We start from the raw sequence: 22775 nt of genomic DNA, 5'->3' as shown, positions 1-22775 counted from the left end.
CAGCAGAGGAGAATCAAGACAGAAATCTGAAGGACACCTCCAATGACAGGAAGAGAAGGAAGAGGAATTAGAGGAGAAAAAATATAAGGGGTTGCCATATACATAAAGAGTGGGAGAACCAGTGGGAGAGTACGATGTCTTTGAAGGCAGATGAGACGGCATTTCAAGGAGCATTTCAAAACTGTCAAACGCTCTGGTGGGAACGTAAAATGGTTCAGCTGCTATGGAAAACGGTTTGCTGGTTCCTCAACAAGTTAAACATAAACCATATGACTTAGCAATCCCATTCCTACTTCTAGGTATAAACACAAAAGGACTGAAAGCTAATACTTAAACAAATACATGTACACGCATGTTTGTACTAGCACTATTCACAATAGTCAAAAGGTGGAAACAACCCAAATGGCCATCGATGGATGCACGAATAAACAAATGGTGGTCTATCCATACAGAGTAGTGTTAGTCGGCCATAAAAGGAAATATAGTAGCTATACATGCTACAACATGAATGAACCTTGAAGGCACTATGTTAAGTAGAAGAAGCCAGTTGCAAAAGTCCACATATTATATGATTCCATTTATATAAAATATCCAGAATGAGTAAATTCTCAGAAACAGAATGCAGATCAGTGTTTGCTGAGGACTAGAGGGATCAAATGATTACTAGATACGATGGGTTTTTGGGGGCAGTAATAAAAATATTTTGGAACTAGAGGTGGTGGTTGCATAACATCATGAATATATTAAATGCCACTGATATGTTCAACTTAAAATGGTTAATTTTATGTTATATGAATTTCACTTCAATAAAATTAAAATAAGTTGCCAAATGCTTCAGAGAATTCAAGTGGGCTCAGGACTTAGAAAAAGTTTAAGGAAACCAGCTCTTTTCTTTCCATGATCTTCAAAAGAGAGAAATTTCAGCAAAATGTTGAGGGCAGGAGGCCCATTTTGGAGTATTAAGGTGTGAGTCTGTGATGGAATAGACATTTTCAGTGAAGACTTTGCTTTCCAGGAGATTGGTGAAGGGAAGGGCAGTGATGAGAAAGTGAAATCACCCTATGGAAATTTGTTTCAACCTGGGGAGATGGGAGCATGTTTGAAGGCAGAGGGGAGGATTCAGAGAGGAGGAAACCACTGAAGGTGTAAAACTGAAGGGGAGCATATGATGAAACTGAAGCAGAAAGGAGTGGGGTCAAGGGCACAGTGAAGGTTCAAAAAGAGAAGGAAGAGTTGGTCTTTCTCTGAGAGGCGAGGGAAAGATTGGAGGTGGGAAAAGATGGAAGAGGGAATCAGAAAAGCTCAGGTTGGATGCTATAAACTTTTCATCAGAGAGAAATGAAGGGCCAGCTGCAGAAAATTGCAGGCAGGGGGATAGGGCCTATTGCTTAAGGAAAAGGGAAAAGTCTTGGAGTAGTGCTCAAGGTGATGAGCAATAAATTAAGCATGAATCATCAGAGTAGCCATAACGGCAGGGACCTGGAGAGAGGAAGTTGCTGTGGTTCCATGAATGTGTATTCTTCATCAACCAAGTCTTTTCACATCACGCCTATCCCGTTTTCCAAAATTTTCTTTTTGTCTATAGATGGGGCTTCACATCTATACCCACTGATGTTGCCTTGTTAATTTCAGTGCATCCTTGTAGGGACTTGAGTTCTTTTTGAATCTTGAGTTTACAATCCAGTTAGGACCCCAGAGCTGTGAAAGTTACAAATTAAAAATCATGGCTTCCCATCTTTGTCTCCACCACTGGGACGAACTCAATCAGTTAGGGCCACTGACTGCATGCAGAAGCCATTCTTTAGGCTGAAAGATTATTTTTCAGATCTTTTAGATGCAGCTATTCAACTACTCTGAACCTACTTAACTAATGTTCAGTGATAATATTCAGCTCATATTGCTCTATCTTGACAAAAAAGGATAAAATGTTTTGATAAAGCTTTTTGAACAGTCTGAGTACAAAGTACAGCTCTGAAATATTCCAGTTGTATAACTGTGGGAAAGTCACATACCTTTTCCATGTCTTACTCTGTTCATCTGGAAAATGAAGATAACAGTACCTATGTCATAGAGTTGAAGATAACAGTACCTATGTCATAGAGTTGAAGATAACAGTACCTATGTCATAGAGTTGAAGATAACAGTACCTATGTCATAGAGTTGAAGATAACAGTACCTATGTCATAGAGTTGCTGTAATGATTAAATGACTTAACATAAGAAATTCACTTAGAGAGGTGCCCGGCACAGAATTTGAGCTAAATAAATGTTGGCTATGATCAGCATTATTAACATGAATATTCATTCCACCTCTGGCATTTGTTTAGTCATTCAATAAGTATTTATTCAGTGCCTGGTATTATATTAAGTGCTAGATTTATAGCAATGAACAGTTCAGTCACAGTCTCTACCCTTATGGAGCATATAATTTACTTCACCTAATAAACCAACACCAAAATTGTAAGATTTATGTAGAATTTGAAAATATATATATATAGGGGGACTTTCTTGGGTTTTTTGCATTTATTTTTCTTTAATTTTTTTCTATGTAGAAAAAATATCCAAAGGCCTGAGTGAAAGAGGAAATCACAGGAAAACCAGGCAAATAAGACTGACGGTCACGCTCTTAGGAGCTAGGCTTTGCTAACAAGGTCCAAATTGAATGAGAGACTTGGAGTAAAAAAGCAGTCAAGCCTCAATTACCTGTGTTAACTGGGGTTTGTGAGATGGACAATGGAAGGAGGAAGATAATGCATCCTGATTTGCTGTCTTAAATCTCACAACAGAAGCTAAAAAAAATAAGTAGCATACAGGGGCATCTGGAATGACAGTGATGGACAGGGTGTGGTCTTTAGGAAAAGCCTAGTTATAGTTATTCAGACCATTCCTGGGGTCTCTTGGAGAACTATCATTGTTTACAGCTTCTTAACTTGAAAGGAAAGGAGTTGTAAAAAGTTGTTGTCAACAGAAGCCCAATTTGCCTGATATGATGAAGGGATTGGTTGACAATGCACACCCTTTGTCAAAAGGATCTGCTACACAAAAATAGAAAATTGAAGGAACCATCTAATTTCCATAAATAGCTGGGAGGCAGGAGAAACTATGTAGACCACAAGGGAAGGAAAAGCCCCCTCTCGAACCACAGGTCCAGTTTTCTCTTATTGGTGTAAGAGACAAAGAACAGTGAGGAAGACTCTCACTCTCCCCTTCTGAATCTCAATCTCCCCTTCTGAATTGTAAGAAGGATGGTGGCAAACCACTGGGGTCAATGGAGTTAGAGCAATGTATTCAGGCCAACTGAAGGCTGCCTCTAATCAAGAAGGATACCTTTGCACTGTTGCCTGGAAGGCAGTCTCACATTTTTTGAGCCCTACTGGCCTTGAGTAGCCCTTGAATATTTGTATTTCTCCATCCCTTAGGGAAGCTCTTTCTCCACCTAAAGATCTCTCCAACTGGCTATGTTCACCAGTACTTGGAGATTGGGAATTGCCAAGAGAAGTAAGATGCCATCTTTGTTAGCATTTGAAATTTCTCTGCCTACGTGTAAGTCTATTGATAAGTCAAATCCTGAAATTGTATATGGGATATTATTTAAAGTACTTTTTTGATAATTTACCTCTCTTTGCATGATAAAGAAGAGCAAGTGTTAACAAAATCTATTTTCTGCTAAAAAAAAAAATCATACTTTGGGTTTCCCTGGTGGCACAGTGGTTGAGAATCTGCCTGCCAATGCAGGGAACACAGGTTCGAGCCCTAGTCTGGGAAGATCCCACATGCCGCGGAGCAACTAGGCCCGTGAGCCACAACTACTGAGCCTGCGCGTCTGGAGCCTGTGCTCCACAAGAAAGGCCGCGATAGTGAGAGGCCCGCGCACTGTGATGAAGAGTGACCCCCACTTGCCGCAACTAGAGAAAGCCCTCGCACAGAAACTAAGACCCAACACAGCCAAAAATAAATAAATAAATAAATCATATTTCGATGCCCACGTACCCACAGTATTTGCCTTTTGATTGTTGATACTTCTGGCCTTATAAGAAAGAAGCAATTCAGCAAAGTGTGGTTCCGTTGTGGACCCCACTGGGATGTAGGCACTCTTGTTGTTGTTAAAGTCCCCTACACATGAACCTTCAAGTTATGAACTTTCAAAGATGCGAACGCACTTGCACATGTCCAGTCATGTAAGTTAGTTCACGTGTCTGGCATACATTGTTATGTGTGTGCATCCTCTACAAGTGGTTGTGCTTTTGTGTACCTTACTGTACAGTACTGTATAGAGTACAGTAGTAGAGTATATTTTTTTTTAATTTATTTTTGGCCGCATTGGGTCTTCGTTGCTGCGCACGGGCTTTCTCTAGTTGTCGTGAGCAGGGGCTACTCTTCGTTGTGATGTGCGGGCTTCTCATCGCGGTGGCTTCCCTTGTTGCGGGGCTCGGACTCTAGGTGCGTGGAGGATGAGAGCTACTACCCAGACATCACTGGATTGTTTTTTCAAGAGGGTAGATAGAACTGAATCCAGCAAGCAACCAGAACCTGTGCCGTCAACACCAGGTGTGGGTGAAATTGTAGCTTGCCCTTCGTCTCCTTTTGCTGACGATCCTTCAGCTCTACCATCTCCCACCTCCTTCCCTCCTCCAGTTAATAACTCTTCTTGCCTGTGCGCTTGATGCCAGCCCCTGGATGCCAGCTGTTGTACTGGACTACTGTACTTTTCAAGGTACTGCGCTGTAAGATTAAAAATGTTTATTTTTTGTGTTTGTTTTTACGTATTATTTGTGTGGAAAGTATTATAAACCTATTACAGTACAGCACTATATAGCCCGTTGTGTTAGTTGGGCACCTAGGCTAACTTTGTTGGACTTAGGAACAAACTGGACTTACAAATGCAGTCTTGGAACGGAACTCGTTCATACGTAGGGGACTTATTGTATTATTATTACTGTTATTATTTTTAAGTAGCATCCCTAGAAGGTAGGACTTCTGTTAACAGGAGCACAAAAAAGACAAAATAAGCCTGATGAGGTTGGGCCCCGGCCAGAGGCTCATTCATGTTTGTGTGATAGCTTGAGACTAGACTTGGCTTTGTCTGAACAAGCAATTGAGTTGAGGATCAAACAGCATCAAAGTGTGGCCCAAGAGGAGTTGCCACCCTGTCATGTACCACAAATCAAGCCCGGCTTACAGAAACCCGCATGGGCAGATAGAGGATATGGTTGGCTGGAGGCATAATGCTCTTCTTTGCTTTATTTTCTCCAGATGCTCAGGCTTCTTCCTTAAAAGTCTGGGTGAAGAACACGTAATTTAATTAACCCGTGTGCTTGGTGGAGGGACACTGAGTAAGTGGTACATCCTCTCAATGTTCCTTTGCTACCGAGTTTTCGAATATTGAGACCAAAAAACTACATAGAGACAGTCCATGGTCTGTATCAACAACCGTGCCCTCTTATCGTTGAAAATTTTTTGTTTGTTCTTTCAATCAGAACTGAGAACCAGACTTTTGCAGAGTGGCCTAGGAGACATTTACGTTTGAAAATCTTGTGTTGTTTCCAAGTGGTTCTACTTCCAAAAGTTTTATTCATGAGGAAAGTTTTTAAAAAGTGTCATGACAACACAGGGCTCCAACTACCAAAAATTTCCTTAGAATTCTACCTCAGATTTATATGATTTTTAAAATTTCTAATCAGTTTGAAATTTTCCTACGTCATTTCATCTCCAATAAGAGCAGCCGTGCCAACTGGCAAAGACCACGGTGATCACGTATCTCCATGTGCCAGATAAGAGGCGAGTTTAAAAAACAGGTTACCACCTCAATACTTACACTTAGAATTCACTTGTATTTCATTTATGGTAATAATAAAAGATAGGAGGTTAGAAGTATATCAGAGAGCCTAGAAAAATATGCATTCTATCACATTATCTTATCCCATCAAAAATACTAGGTGAAAATGTCTCTCTGATGATTCTATATTCCTTTTACTTGAAAAGCCCCAAGCAGCTGTTGGAAAGCTAGCTGTGGATAGAACACTGGGCCTAGGGAATCACTGTCAGTTTGAATGCTGAGGTGCCACTTGACCTGCTCTAACACCTGAGACTGACCGACCTCTTGACTTCTTTGAGTCTCAGTTTCTTGACTCATAAAACAAGAATAACACCATCTGCTTCAAGGCGTTGTTGTGAGGATCAAATCCATATAATAAATACTAAAATAAAATTTTAAATTATAATTTAAAAAGTATAAATGTAATACATTTTCACTAGACTCTAGGACTATGAAGATGAATGAGGTAAGGTCTGAAATAAAGGAACTCAGGGCCTAAGGGACATTTGTATTTAGAAACCTTGTGCTGTTTCCATGAGGTTCTTTCTCCAAAGATTCTATTCATGATGAGAGTTTTTAAAAGTGTTGTGATAACACAGGACTTGTCCACCTACCTAAAATTTCTTTAGGAGTTTTTGCTCAGCTCTGCATTCATTTTTTATTTTCTAACCACGTTTTAATTTTCCTATGTCATTTCATAGTCTTTATAGTAGAACAGAAAAGCACTATTTCTGCTGTAAATGTCAGTATTACTAAAATAGCAGGGACTGCATAGAATCAGAAGGCCCAGGCCCAATTTCCAATTCTGCCAGTTGCTGACAGAATGATGACATTGGCCAAGTCACTCAACATCTCTGAACCTGGGCTACTTCTGCATCAGCAAAGTAGGAAACAGATTACCAGTGGCACAGGCTGGCTATGAGGGGCAGAAAAACAGATGTGTGTGTGTGAGAACATCTAAGACAATGTCCTGACATGTAGTAGGCCCCCAGGGAATGACTCTTTCCATTTCTCTTTCAAAATTTATAAATATTCCAGCAGCATTCCATGGCAGCCCTGTCTAACTGATAGCCAATTTCTACTTGTGGCTATTAAGCACTTGATCTAGCTAATTTACATTGAGATGTGCTGTGAGTGTAAAATACATACTGCATTTCAAAGATTCAGTAGAAAAAGAATGTAAAAAATTATTAATAATGTTTACCTGATTACTTATTGATATATCTTAGATAAATTATGTTTTAGGTTTTATATATATTAGGATACATTTATTTATACACACCCACACCCACACACACACACACTTCATAGATACTCTCCATATCTACTTAGATATATCTCTGTCTGTATGTCTATATATATGTATATATGTATATGTAGAGAGACAGAGATATATATAGATATATCTATATAGATATGGAGAGTATCTATATATACAGAAATAGATATAGAGATATATCTATATAGAGAATATCTATATCTACATCATCTATGAAATTTAACCTAATATGCATATATTGGGTGTGTGTATGTGTGTGTGTATATATAAAATATACAATATATACATTGGGTATATTTATGGTTAAATATACACTATATATGGTTTAATATATACTATTTTTTTTTAGCTTTATTTATTTATTATTTTGGCTGTACTGTGTCTTAGCTGCGGCATGCAGGTTTCTTAGATGAGGCATGTAGACTCTTAGTTGCAGCATGCATTTGGGATCTACTTCCCCGACCAGGGATTGAACCCAGGCCCCCTGCATTGGAAGCAGGGAGTCTTACCCACTGGACCACCAGGGAAGTGCCTGGTTTAATATATACTACTAAAATTAATTTCATCTGTGTCTTTTTCTAATGTTACAATAAGGAAACCTAAAATTACATATGTGGCTCGCACTGCTTTTCTATTGGCCCACACTTCTGTACAACATAAAATCTTGAGTCTTCACAAGCCAAAAAGAAGCTACTTTTAGTTATCTAGACTTTCTATGGGATCAGTTATTTTTCCCCAAGCATTTCAATTAAAATTAATCTTCAGAATATAGTTTTCTTAGATTCTGATCCACAAAGCAATCTGTTATCTCCTTAAATTAATGAGTTGAAGGATGTCTCTTAGCTACTATATTTGAATAGTATCCTGGAGCTAAGAATCATAAACATAACAATTTAGTTGTGTGTCAAAATGTAACAGCCTAATACCCTATTCTAGGCCCAATTCTTGGATCTGTACCATAATTTTGGAGCTATATATTTTCCCCAATTTGGGTAACAGTTAAATGGATACTGATTTTCCTTAATAGTGACTGGGGAGGCATTTGCCATGAACAGTGGTCCTCTGCAGGTTTTTGAAGTTAACACTCTTGTTAAATCAGAGCATATTACATATCTACAGCTTTAACTCTTCATTTCTTTATGGCCACAGTAAATGCACAGATTGGTTCTCCACCATGGTGGTTATAAAACATATTTCATGGGAGCAAGATGGATACCACTGACCAGCTTAACAGACTCCAAGCCCCTCCCAGTCAACGTGATAAGATCTGGAGACAAGGCTATTAATTTTACCATAAGCTGGTTGCTCTCATTCTCAGAGATGCTTTAAACAAATGAAGTCAAGTCACATGGATGCAGTGTGACAGGCACTTTGGGGGTTAGATGGTATAGTGGCCAGAACAGAGAAGATTCAAATGGTTGGCTCAGGGATGATAAAAACTGGAGTTTATCTCAGTAACAAAGGTGCAAAAGTATTTTTGTCTAGAATGTGTGAGATTAGTAAAAATGGAAAAAAATATGCATAAGTGACAGCAACTGGGTACTTCAGTGAAGAATAAACAATTCGTGATTGAGAATCTGCTGTTAGCACTGGGTTAGGTACAATACATATTTTTTCAACTTCCTGTACCCCATTATGGTATATAAGCAAGGCCAGGGTATCACTGTACAGATGAGAAAACGAAACCTCAAAGGAGTTAGGTGACTTTTCAGTGCCACATGACTTATTAAGTACTAAATGTTTGATTAAATCCCAGTTTGGAGTCATTCCAGGTCCTGGTTAATTAATATCATCCACAACAATTCAGCTAAATGTCCCAGAGCACATACATATGCAGGAACAGAGGGGCACTCAGCCGCTGCTTTTGAGCTTCTAGACTCACCGTTCCAAGAGGTACTTAACAAATGGAACCTTAAGATTCTGCAAAGCAGTGGATTTAAAAGGTGTAATTCCCCTGAGGATCAAGATACATAATTAACAGCAATATTAATATTGGCTTCTGATCAGTTGATGACATATTTTATTTTAAATATTAAAAATAAAAACAATGGTTTCTCCCAAGTTGCTCCTTCCTCTACTTGCTCCTTTTATTTTATTTTTTTGGAACTGCTTCCATTATGATTCTTGGAACTGGATTAGGAGCCAAACTTATGCCTTTTTTTTTTTTTTTTTTTTGTGGTACACGGGCCTCTCACTGTCGTGGCCTCTCCCGTTGCGGAGCACAGGCTCCGGACGCGCAGGCTCAGCGGCCATGGCTCATGGGCCCAGCCGCTCCGCGACACGTGGGATCCTCCCAGACCGGGTCACGAACCCGTGTCCCCCGCATCAGCAGGCGGACTCTCAACCACTGCGCCACCAGGGAAGCCCCAAACTTATGTCTTTTAAATTGCATGTTTACAGTGGTAATGATCAAACAAGGCAAACAAGCCTTAAATTTTGCCTTTTCAATTTCTGTCATAACTTTCTCTGTTCATCTTATTTTTTTTCAGGGATTTTTTAAATGGCCAAAAAAAGGGGAAAATAATTTTTTATTTTTGCATTTAATTTAAGCAACTTGATTAAGAGACCAGTTTCCCCTTACTGAGAATACCATGCACTGACTTCCAGTTAAGAAGTGTAAACTGTTTATAATTAACTTCTACATACTTCAAGTCTTTTGATGTTTGTTAAGTGAACCCATAGGAATAAAGAATCCTCTCTCGGAAGTTCAGTCAGTGTTTCACGTAAGTTCATGTATAATCTTGAATTCTCTAGGTTGTGTAACTGACAGAATTTGGTCTTATTGGAAGGGAGGAAGGATTGGGTTGTCTGAATTTGCCCAGTTCACTCACTGTGCATGTATTACAGTCTGACTCTAATGATATGATGAGGGGGAATAACTGGCTTTCTCGTGGCCCCTACTTTGTGCTCGGCACTGTTCTAAATACTTTGCATACATTTACCCATTTAATCCTTGTGACATCTCTGTGAAGTTGATACTATTATGAGCCTATTCTACGTCTGACGGAACTGGAGCAGAGGTGTCAAGCGTGGCACTGGGAATCATGCCAAGGTATCCAGCTCCAGGGCAGTGTTCTCAGCCTTCCTGCATGGAAGCCAGAGCCCTGAGTTGCAGAGCTCAGAATCGAGACGAAAACAAACACAGAAAAATGAGATGGTTAAAGTTTAAGGCTATGATGGGGGGCAACCAGGCAGGGCTCTCTGAGGAGCATGGAGGAAAAACGACTTAACCAGCCAGGGGACAGTCAGAGAGGTGTCCCTGAAGAAGAGAAATCTTGGCAGGTCCAGAAGTTTCCAAAGAGTTAGCCCTGTCAACTGGTGCTGGCCATGGGGCAGCTGGGGCCACGGCGAAGAGGGCATAATCCAGACAGAGGAATGGCCAGCAGGAACGGGAGGGAGAGCTCGGCCAGTTCAAGAAACCACATGTGGTTTGGTAGTGGGGGGTGGGGGCAGAGTTCAATGCAGGGAGTGGTATTAAAGGAGGGACTCAATCTACTCATGCATTTATTCAAAAGACATTTACTGAACACCAACTATATGCCAGCACTGTGCCCGGTGCTGAAGACAGAGCAGTGGACACACCAGGAAGAAAGGAAGGAAAGCAGGGAGTGAGAGAGGGAAGTAGAAAGCAAACAGACTATATTCCTGCCTTCAGGGAGCTTATAGGCTCATCAGGGAGCCACACTTTAAACATCCTTTAAATAAGGAAGTAAATGCTTAATTAGCAACTGAGAAGAAGGCCAGGAAGGAATAGAACAGGTGCTAGAAGTGAGACTAGCAGGGGAGACCTTCCTTTGGAACGGGTACCAGGGAACGCTCTGGGAGGAAGTAACATTTCAGCAGGTCAAGCCACTTAGAAATGAACAGGAATCAGGCTTGAGGGAAGGCTGTAGAGACCAGGCTAGACTGTAAAGGACCTTTTCACACATAATATAAAGACTTCAGAATTTATCCCAAGAGCCAAAGAGCCTTGGGATAAAGGCTCTTTGAGGCTCTTTGAGGAAGGGCCCATTAGGCAGAGGAGTGATGGGATCAGATTTGTACTGATAACCCCAGTCTGGGGGCAGGGAAGCCTGATTCAAGCCTGTAGCCTGTGGGCCTCCACAACTCTCCCTTCTGCTACATGCATGTCTCCTCCTTTGCTCATGAGACCCAGCTGCCTGGGTCACAGGTGTCTAAATTCTAGAGTTGCTTAGAGCGTGAACTCTCACATTTCAAAATGTATCTGGTAGCTACAGTCTCTTTAGCTCCCAAACATCAATTCAAAATAAATTCCTGCAAGCTCTCTGATGTTCTTGCTTCCCAGCCTGACTTTATTGAGTTCTCATTTGATGTCAGAATTTGGTGCCATAATCTACAGTTATGGAAGCTACAAATTCTTAAATTAGAAATAAATAAATAAGTGGCATATTTTTTCCCCAGGCTTGAAACGTGTAAATGAGGTTGATGAGTCCCATTTACACCGACGGTAAAGACACCTCTATCCAAGATGCAAAAGGAATGAAACACAGAGCTTTTCCACGTAAACCTTTGAAGTTCTATATTCAAGGTAAAAATAACTAACCAATTAATAAGTAAGTAAATAATAGAAAATGCTCTCTTGTCGTCATGTTCACCATTGCCAGGCAGTGAGGGACAGCAGATCTAGTGGGGACAAGCCACAGTTCTGTCCAGACATAATTCTGTGAGTCAAGTTCATGATCACATTCCACAGGCTAGAAAACGCCTTTGTCCACGCATGGCTAACCCTGGCCCCCTCCTTAACCATCCCCCCTCGTCTGTCCAAAGACAAGGGATTAAACTGCTCCTCCACCCATGCAGATCTAAGATGATCTTACATGGACCAGGAAGGTACTAGCTTCTGGGCAACCCATTAAAAAGGCAGCAATAGCTTGAGCGTCTATAATGAAAGCATTAACAATCAGACTTCACAGATTTGGGCTACAGGCCTTCCCGTGAAATGGGGTCACAGGGAGCAGGTAAGGTAAGAGAGGCACATCCTTTTTTTGTGTGTGTGTGGTACACGGGCCTCTCACTGCCACGGCCCCTCCCGCTGCGGAGCACAGGCTCCGGATGCGCAGACCCAGCGGCCACGGCCCACGGGCCCAGCCACTCCGTGGCACGTGGGATCCTCCCGGACCGGGGCACGAATCCGCGTCCCCTGCATCGGCAGGCAGACTCCCAACCACTGCGCCACCAGGGAAGCCCAGCACATTCTTTTATTAAAGAATTGCTGGGCTCCAGTTACTGCAGCTGAATTGGGCTTCACTGGGGTTACATTTGTCTTAGAGAATCCTTCCTTCCCAAACATAGTGATGTGAAACCACCCACTGTGACATCTCTCCTGTTTTGATTGTGCTGGGTGCCCCAGCGCCCTTGTTTCTCTCTTCGGCCTCACTTTCTTCTTCTACCTCTAATCTCTGGTTTCTGTGTCATGGCCTCAGAGAGGACATTTAGCCCATGGTTCCTTATCCTTTCTCGAGAGGTTCTAAAATAATGCCATTGATGGGACAGGTCACCTGGTGTCTGGTGCTGAGCCCAATGGAATGATTCTGGGATAGAGGCTCTATTCTTAACCCTGCTTTGTAGATGAGGATGTTGAAGTGCAGGGAGATGAGTGGCTTGCCCAAGGTCACATCGTCATAAGTGGTGGAGCAGAAATTTGAACCCACTTAAGTTTGACACCAAAGCCAAAGCCCCACCACTATGCTGCTTTTCCCCCAGATGTTTACCCAGAGATCCATCCCTGTCTCTATCAAGATGTCCCCAGGAGCTGCCAACTCAACGCATCGAAGCTGGACTATTCACCTTTCCCAACCTATCCTTCCCTGACTAGTCCAATCCATCTCCATCCTCCTAGGCTAGACAATTTGGAATCATCAGGACGCTGAACCTTGGCTCTTTCTTCCTTCAAACCACACCTTCCACTGGTTGTTCCCCTCCATCGCTACTGTATTGCTCTAACTCATGCCCTCACCTTTGGACCCATGGGTAGCCACCCAAGGGGCACAGTCCTCTGGTGAGCGAAGTGGCAGGAAGGAGAATGGGTAGAGAGGCCAGAATCTCGATCTCATTTCTGCCAGTTTCAAGCTAGGAGATCTTGGCCAAGTCCTCACATCTGTAGGAAGGGAGTGCCATCAGCAGCCTCACAGGGAGGTTGTGAGGGTTAGGAATAATGCCCATGAAAGCATACCCTGAGATGCACACACTTACGAGAGTCCCGCTAAACAATACAGGTCCTCACTCACCTCTTTGTGCCTCGGTTTACCCCAGTTTGTAAAATGGGGACAGTAGCACGTGCCTCATCGGTGGTGGGGAGATGAGTCAGCCTCTGCAGCCCGTGAGCGCAGCACCTGGCACACAGTAAGCACCATGCACTCATTGGCTGTCGTTACCAGCCCCACCTCCCCTGCCCTCTCGCTTCTCTAAAGGCACAGAGCAGCCATCACCACTGCCTCCCTACTTGGTACTTAATCAACATACACGTTCACTTTCTCTCCCCAACCAGGAGCTGAGCTGACTAGTGTACTTATTGCTTTCCTTGTCTAGCAGCTGGCCCACTCTGCCACACAGAGTAGGGCTTCAAAAATACCAACTGGGTATCCGTGAAGGACTGTGCTTTCCTTAGAGGGCTTCTCTGGCTAGCTATTTTGTTTTCCTAGCCTTTTCTTTTTTGGGACTTTTTGTATTATGGACACATCTGGGCAACTTCACAAGGCCGATTTTCAAACCTCATAGAATTACTGGAGGCGGGAGATGAATGCCCCGTTCAGCTGGAGCCTGGCAAACTGACCAGGACAGCAGCCTCCACTGTGCTTTATAAGAAGCAAACGATTGCAGCCAAGCTATGTGGACGGTGTGTTCAGAAAGAGACAAATGAGAAACAGCCGGGGCTCCCAGGAGCTTTGCCTCCAGAAGGGTGTCTTTCTGGAACTCAAGAGACCAGCTCTTCAAGACTGAGTCTCTTGGTAACGATCCTGGGTCTCCAAGCCTATGAAAGTGAAGTTTTGTCCTAAGAAGTGCCTCCAATCCCTTCTACTCTGCTTTGAGCTAAATACTATGATACTGTCTGTTCCAGATTTAAAAATGAGCTGTCAGTCACAGTGAACAATGCGCATCTAAATACACTCTGTCCTGGACGTGCACCCCCTCCTGTGAGTCTCTGTGCCGTTTACTTGTTCCCAAGAAGCACTCCGTGCTGCGCATGCTGGCAGTTTTGTTGCCTTCGATATTTGCAAGTCATTTATATCATGAGTTAGTGAGATGCTGTGAAAATGACCACGGCTAAGTGAGAGATAAGCTCGCTCTTGTGGTGCCAATGGATTTCCACACTGGTATGTATTCACCGAGATCCTATTTTCTTTTGAAAACATCAGTGGCACACTGTGGATTCATTTGTAGCTTGCTATCTACCCTTAACTCACAGATTCACAGATATAAAGGGGAATTACGGAGCTTGTCCAGTCCAGGGATGGCAAATATATTCCAGCCCTACAAACATCTCTAAATGACCAGTGGATAGTAGCTTCCAGAAGCATTGTATTGGGAGAGACACTCAGGTCAAGCCAGGGGTGATTAGCAGTATCTGCCACGTATATGGTGACAGAGTGGGGCAGCACACGTGCCACTTACTTGCCATTGCAGACTGTTTAACCCCTCTAGTCTGCAGATATATGACTCTTTCAAGATCACACACACAGCCTTGGCAGGAAAGCAACACTCACATTGCCATTTGTACTGTCTCTGCTCCCCAGCTGTGGAATCGGTGTTCACTCCACCACTGAACAAAATTAGCAGATAAAGCAGGGTTATGGGGAGTGTGGCAGATGGAGAAAGGCAGTGGGAATCACAGGCTTTAAAAAACTGGATAAGAGCGGGCCAGCAGCAGGTAGGGAAAGGCTAGCCGCACCAGGCTGGGGACACGCCATTATTATTGTTATTGTTTTGCCTGGGTCTTGCTGGGTGTCATCCCTGTCTATAATTGAGAAGCCACAGAGTCTCTGAACTCCTGGTGAAGCAGGAGTAGGTAAGTCCATTGTACCAAATGTTTCTGGATGACACAATCAGGAAGCCTGAAGGGCACTTTGTGGCATTCCTAAAGTCACATGTGTGCAGGGGCAGAGATCTGCATACATGTGCATGCAGAAAGGAATGGGCACCAGTGCATGGCAAAGGGGCAGCGCCATATGCCATGGTTACCTCATATACAACTCCAGTGGGCGACTCTGGTTCTCGCCTGCCCAACATCCATTTCCCTTCCTTAGATGACAGCACCCTAACTTACTCTGAGTAACTAACGACCCTTTTTTTCACTCTCAGTCCATATGCTTTAGGTGGGGCTGAGTCTACCCTGGTTTGGGGGCAAGGCATGTGACCCAGACTTAGCCAACCAGAGCCTCAGGACCAAGTGGACACGGTAACTGGCTCAGGGATGGACACACGCTCTAAGGACAGCCAATGAGATTCGATTTCAAGCTTGGGTTGCCAGTATCAGGAAGAGATGCTCTGTCAGGTGACATCAGACTGAGAAAATGAAGTGGAGCTGCTGAGACCTCCACACAGGGAAGCAGGGATGGTTCGGACTGTCTAAGAGTAAAGACAATAGAAGGAAAATGGAACCACAGATGGATAAGACAAAAGTTGATGTCATCATCTGGGCACGGATACCTAGCCATGCTAGCAGGCAAAGCTAACCCTGAAATATTTGTCACATGACCCCCAAAATTCCCCCGGCCAGACTGTGTTTTGAGTTAGGTTTCTATCATTTGCAAACAGCAAAAGAATCTTGACCAATAATAAACCAAAGACCCATTTTCCCCATAAGACATACAGACCGCAATGTTCCTCCTTGGACCCAACTTATCTCAAGCAGTTATATTACCTGCAAGGAGCCCTGGATGTCTTTCCCCCCGACAATCACGAGTTCTGCCATGTCTTCCGCATGGGGAGTCTGGGCGTGGACGAATAGAGTCTTGCCCACTGCAGTTATGTTTCTCAGGGCGACTAAGCTGCCATCATTGTTCACCTTGAAGTATGGGCTGGAGACCTCATAGTGTAGCTTTTCATTTCCCTTACAGTCACTGAAGGTCACTGGCAAAAACAAAACACATGAACAGAAACAGGAGTGTGAGTAGGTTGGGCAGCTCAGTCCTGGAGCTATCTTTGACCATTAAATGTGGATTACCACTCTGCATTCCAGATCCACAAATGCTGCCCCTTATCCCACAGCACCCTCTTGTAGCCATATGGCTTTGACTGTGCTGAAGGACCTCAGTCAAGAATCGTCCTTAATCACCTCCCATGGCCCAGGCAGCTGTAAAGCCCTTTGATGCACAAAGAGAACCTCTTCTCTGCCCTGGAGTGTAGTGAGTTAAGCGTACAGTCAGGTATGGTCGAGTGATGTCTGAGGACACGATCTCCTCCCTTCTGTATGAGGTGCTGTGGCAGAACCAGAGAGTTCAGGAGCCTTGAGGGACAGCTTCATAGACACGATATCTGAGCTGGGTCTTGAAGATGAATGGGAAATTAGAAGGCCCCTAAGAGGGTATTGGGGTTCTAGGTTACTCAAAGCCATGGAGGTGGTGAAGTAACAAAACAGACTCAGAGAAAGAGAACTAACTCAGTGCACTGGGACCAGAGGCGGACTTGAAATGATGCAGGGCTGGGGAGGTGGAGAGGCTGGAAATGAAGCTGAACATGTCCTTTAGATACAAATTAGGAAATGCCACTAAGTTAGGGGGCTGCCTCATAGCCCTGAACTATTTTTAGTGTGGACAGGGTCAAGGTCAAGTGTGTGTTCTGGTCCATAGCCCTGAACTATTTTTAGTGTGGAGAGGGTCAAGGTCAGGTGTGTGTTCTGGTTCCAGTGTAGATCAGTGCTTCCCACGGGGCTGGGGTGTATCAGAATCACATGGGAGACTTGTTTTTTAAGTACTGAGCACCCAGTCCAAAGATTCTAATTTAGTAGCTCTGGGTTCTACAAAGCGGTTTGGAGAAGGGCAAGAAGAGAAGCCAAGAAAACTGTTAGTCTGGTGTCACACCAATGATGCCTGGCCCAGATTAGGACAGTGGCTGGAGAGATGTGAGGGCACTTCCTACAGCTGCATAGCTAGGTCGTGTCCGAGAAGCAGCCATGCTGGCGGAACCGCATGGAGTTCAGGGCCGTTACCATGAGCAGCAGCTGTGACAGCTGATCCGTCACGCTTCCCTCTGTGGTGCGTGTTTACTTAGTGCACGATTCTGTTACTACAAGTACCACCACTTATTGTCTGTATGTGTGTATGCCTGTCTGCCTTCCTCTGTAAACTCTGGGGACCCTGTAAGCGTGGAATTGTATTACCTGCTTTCTTCCCCACCCCCACTTTTGTTTTTTTAGCGCTCTGCTAAACGGTCTCGTTTGTTTGTTTACTAAACCTTTAATTGGAGCGTAACACAGATACAGAAGAGCACATAAATCAGAATGTACAGCTCAACGAATTTTCACAAAGTGGGCACATCCATGTGCCCAGTGCCCAACCCTAGACACAAAATATTACCTGCCCCCCTTCCTCCCCCTCCCTGAGTAAAATCCCTACCCTCCTCCCCAAAGGCTACACTATCCTAACTTCTGATACCATAGATTAGTTTCATTTGTACTTGCACTTCATGCAAATGGAATCGTAGAGTGGGTGCTCATTTGTGTCTGCCTCTTTCACTCAACATTATGTTTGTAAGATTCATCCAAGTGGCTGCAAGTAGCGCAGTTTATCCTCGTCAGTGTATAGAATTCCATTATGTGGCCATACTGCGTCTATTTATGTAGTCTACTGTTGATGGGCATATGGGCTATTTCCAGTTTGGAGTTCTTAAAATATTACTACCAGGAACCTTCTTGTGTGTCTTTGGTGACAATATCTACCTGGGTCCAAGTACACTGTTAAAGCCATATAATTGTCTGCTGAATTAAGCTGAGCTTTCTATTCTGGGACCATAATTCTTATGGGGATAATAACCATTTCAGCTGATCATTATAATGGCTAATGTGAATTGAACACTTTCTACACATGAGACTCAGGGCTAAGCATTTTATGTACATGACCGTATTTAATCTTTACAACAGTTTTGACCCCCTCCCTCCACAGTCTGTAGATAAAGTGAGGCTTCTGAGAGGGCAAAGGAGGTGCCCAGCACGCAGTCTGTAAATCATAAAACCAAGATTTGAACCCTGGTCTGTCTGCTTTTCACCACTACCTGATCTCAGTAAAGACAAAGCCCTGTTGTAAAACACTCCCCTCCTGAAATCCCATCAGAACCTGCATATAATGATGTGAGTCCCCAGCTCAGTCCTGCTCCCACGTTCCCACCCAGCCCGGAAGCACTTCACAGGGTGCCAGTGCCACCTCGAGGTCCCTCTGTGCCAGGGCTCCAGCGCCTTTCCTGACTGCCAAGTCAGCTCTAGGGGCTTCTCTGTAATGTACACACATGGGATCTCTTGGGAGTCTGCAGTTCTCAGACACTTGTTCACTTCCTCTGACCATCTTCGTAGCTAAGAGTGATTGGGCGTGGCTGGGTTCAGGTTCTGGAAGTGAACTATGAAGGAGAGACACGGAGGTTGCTTTCATTGTCACCATCAGTTAGCATCAATCCACTGAAGGCACACTGCTCAGACAACAGGGCCCGCTTGGGAACTTGTTGTCTATTTTGCCAGGATGCTGGTTCTGGCCTTAGTCCCTGGGCAGGACCAAAGAAGACAGTCTCAGCTGGGAAGGGCTGGAGGCTAGGGAAGGCATACAAAGGCTAATACGGTTATTATCACCACAGTAATTACCTTCCCAGAATAGAGAGACTCTGTAGGGGTTCTAGTTTCACAGGTAAATTCCTTCCTTCTTCCCTTCCTTCCTTTTCTCTTTCCTTCCTTCCTTCCACAAATATTTCCTGAGCCCAGGTTATGCCAGATGTTGGGTTTATAATGTGGAACAAAGATGGACACAGTCCCTGGCTTGAAGTCTAGTGTGAGGGTGGAGGGGTGGAGATGGACATTAATAGGGCACTTATTATAGGCAGACAGAACCACAACATGTGGAATGGCCCTGTGGCATTCAGGGAGCTGCAAATAAGCCAGTGAGATGGGCACAGAGAGCAAGGGAGAAAGCAAAGAAGAGATAAGCTGGTCCAGGAAATGTGGGGTCTGGAAGGCCACATAAAGACATATTCCTTGAAGGAAATTGGGACCCGTCCATCACAACTGTAGAACCGGCTTTCCTCCTCTTGAGTCTCATACAGCTCTGGCTCCCCATGCAAAATAATGCTCAACGCTCAACATCTTCCCTGTCCAAGCTGTCCACTGGCCCCCCACTGGCATCCATCTTCACTCTGTGTCTCCCACATTACCCACTTCCGCACCTCCCGACAGCTACGCTGCTCTCCTACCCCTTCGATGGATTGTATCGCTCCCTGTGTGCAGAAGGTAACTACTTCCCAGCTTCTTCACCCTGTTAACTCTATCATTACCTCTGTCATTAACTCTATCACTCTTGGAGAGTCAGCTTGGGCCACTTCTCCAAATATCCTCTGTGTTTCCAGCGTTTCCTGTACATAGTGAATTTTATATCATATCATATCAACAGGTCCACTCTATGTATCTGTTTTCCCCATCAGAACCAAGGGCAGAAATTGGATCTTATTCTTTAATTCATCTCCAGCAATAAACAGAAAGCTTTTCCATATAGGAGGCCATCAATAACTATTCCACTTAATTACTCTCTCGGGGCTAAATGATGCTCTAGTGGTGGTGGTGCAGGGGTACCTCTTCCATACTGGGCGCAGAAGATACTACAGGCAAGGCTGGGAACTGAGAAGGAAGGCCCCTTATCACCTCTTGTCCTGGTTGAGCCCAGCAGTGGAGCCAGGTAGGAAATGAAGAACTCAGCCAAGGTCTCCCCTTAGTTCCCCAGGCTCTGTGTGCATCCATTCATGCCAGCACTTAGCCTCCTGTGCTTAGCTTTGCCTTAGCTCACTGGTGAAGTCAGGGGTGGTGCCTTACCTTCCCTCATAATCCCAATAAAGCTTCGCATAGCCACTAAGCAGAGCTGAGATCGGTGTGTGAGTGTTGAATGAAGTTTTGACAAAGAACAGTAACTTGTTATTTACTGAGTGGCATCGGAGTGCCAGGCTCTGTGCCCGAGACTGTACATTCAGTCTCTCCTTTTAGCCTCATAGCAATTCTAATCTATAGCAGCATTTCCCCATTTTTTTTCATTATCTCCCCTGACCCAGGAGCGTTTTCAGATGTTTTTGTCTAACAGCCACCATTCTCATGAATTGTCAATGTCATAGACATACTGTATACCAGTTTATTTACTGCATGTATATCTGTACTCTACACACACACACAAAGTACAATTTTTGCCTCTCTCCCAAGAAGCCACGTCACCCCTTTGGTGACATACAGCCCCACTGAGAATGCATAATCTGTAAGCATCATTTCCATATTATGGGAGAAAAGACTGAGCCTTGGAGAGACTGACTAACATGCTCAAGGCCACACACCCAGAAAAGGCAGACACCTGGTCCCAGTCTGATCAGTCTGCATCTACAGTTCAAGCTCTCGGCACATCCATTTCCCAGAAACGATAAATGAGAGGGAAAAGGGCAGCTGCCCCCATCCTGTCCCCTCAGGCCTCTCACTGACCCCTCCAGGTCATCAGAGGTACCAGGTGAGGGCACACTGAGAGACCACATCTACATTCAGGACCTGGCACACAGTAGGCCCTCGATATATTCTAGCTCTCTTCCCAATTTGTGCTATCAAGTAACTAGGGTTGCATAATGGGGTCTTATGTATTTTAGACAGTTTTTACCAGTTCAGGAATGAGTGCTTTAGACTGTGGGTCTTTTTCAAGGCTACGAGAATCACCTACAGAATATTTTTTAAAAGTAGCAATACCTGTCCCAACTCCGAACCGAGATTCTGACATAGCTAGGCTGGGGTCCAGGCACTAGTATCTCTTTAAGACTCCCCAGATGAATTTAATGCAGCCAGGGCCAAGAACCAGGACCTTGGACAATGGATTCCTTGTCAAGATGCCAGGTTTCCACATTTCCCAGCGATTCCTGGCACAGAGAAGAGGGTGGGGACCTATCATGCCAGGAACTGCTATTCTCGTGCCCTAAGAAGCAGCAGTTTTAATGGTAGGTTTCTAAGCCCTTTTCCAATCCTGGCTCATGTGTAGTGGCCCTGAGACCTTGGGAAAGCCACCTGTCCCTTTAACCAAGGAACGAACAACAGTACCTCCCCTCATAGGTACTATAATTCTTACGGTGAGCATTAAACAAGATATGTACCTAGGTACATAAAGCACTTTGGACAGACCCTGGTGCCCCATGAAGAAGAACTATTCTCATCATTATTCCTGTAATTCTGGGCATTAAAGGAGCTTCACTTTCCTTTTCTACACAGCTTCCTTCTTCTAGCTGGTTTTCTGCCTGCCTCCTGGGTCCTTCCACCTCCTCCTAGGCAGGTACCCGTGTTCTGGCCTATGCGGTTACCATGGGGATGGTTACTACAGACATTTCTGCTGAGGCTAAAGGAGTGAGGCAGAGGATTCTGATCCAAACTTGCCCATCTTTGGACCCTCCCACTTTTCCTGGCAAAGCCCTACCTGTCTCACATGAGAAGTCATGAAGGAGAAATGACATCAAAGGAGCGAAATTATAGTGCCTGCCCACAGTGGACGCCACAAAGTGATATTAAAGTCTTCAAGTGGTTGTTTGTAAAGATATGAGGCCAAAAATCCAAGTCATTCTTTTTTCTAAAAGAGCGACTCTGTGCTGAGAGTCTTCTATTCACGACTGCGGTGAATCCTCACATTACGCATTTGATGTGAGGACTTTGTTCCTCTGGCAACCGAGACCTAGTGTGGCCAAATGAGGTTAAGGCCAGTTAGTCTAGGCTAGTCTGCCTAAGCAAATGTGCTCCTTCCTAAAAATCAACTAGCTTCCAGATTCACAGACTAGCCATACTTTCACACCTGATCTATTATTCACTTAATATTTTTCTTTTAATTGACTGACATTTTCATTTACAAAATTATTTGAAGATCATCTTTATAGTACATGATGAATGCCAAATGTGTTTTTTTCTAAAAATAAATTTAAGAAGTAAAAAACATATGTTTGTCCATGTATGCACTAAAACCCTCACAATGATGTGTGTTCCATTCTCCAGAAATGCTGGCTTGGGCTATATTCCTCCCTCATTTGAACAAATGCATGCCTGGCTCTACCCTACTCAGGCTTAAAATCTAGGAGGGCTCTGATATAATTATATATGATTATCTGATATAATCCAGGAGAGCTTCTGATATTTGAAATAATATATACAACATGAGTAATGAGGTCATGAGAAAGACGAGAACCTTAGAAAAGGCACAAATCTAGACCACACCGACGTGTTTTAATATTAATCAAAACAGAAATAGGTCACAACACTCTTTGTTTCTTCTTCCCCCTGAAGGAAACAGACTCTACTTCCCCACTGATTGTAATCTCCCCTTAAATTTCCTATTATAGGGCACAATTGATAGGATCAGCCCTGCATTGTCTTACATTATGAACTTTGTTGACACCATCAAAATGTCAGTGATTCTCAAACTTAAATAGAGATCAAGCCAGTGCATGTTTCAGGGTGCAAAGTTCAAAGAAC

General features: G+C 43.7%; 1 protein-coding gene across 1 annotated transcript in view; it reads right to left on the bottom strand.

The window, feature by feature from the left end:
* CDH13 (cadherin 13) overlaps positions 1–22775 on the bottom strand; it is a 793967-nt gene that overhangs the window by 614217 nt on the left and 156975 nt on the right. The window contains exon 2 of the mRNA XM_065898620.1: positions 15975–16183. Within this exon, the coding sequence (XP_065754692.1) occupies positions 15975–16025 (51 nt within the window). The 5' untranslated portion in view covers positions 16026–16183. The remainder of the gene's footprint in view (positions 1–15974; positions 16184–22775) is intronic.

This window comes from Phocoena phocoena, chromosome 20 (assembly GCF_963924675.1).
Source record: "Phocoena phocoena chromosome 20, mPhoPho1.1, whole genome shotgun sequence".
Taxonomy (NCBI): domain Eukaryota; kingdom Metazoa; phylum Chordata; class Mammalia; order Artiodactyla; family Phocoenidae; genus Phocoena; species Phocoena phocoena.
This window is presented reverse-complemented; position numbering and strand designations above follow the sequence as displayed.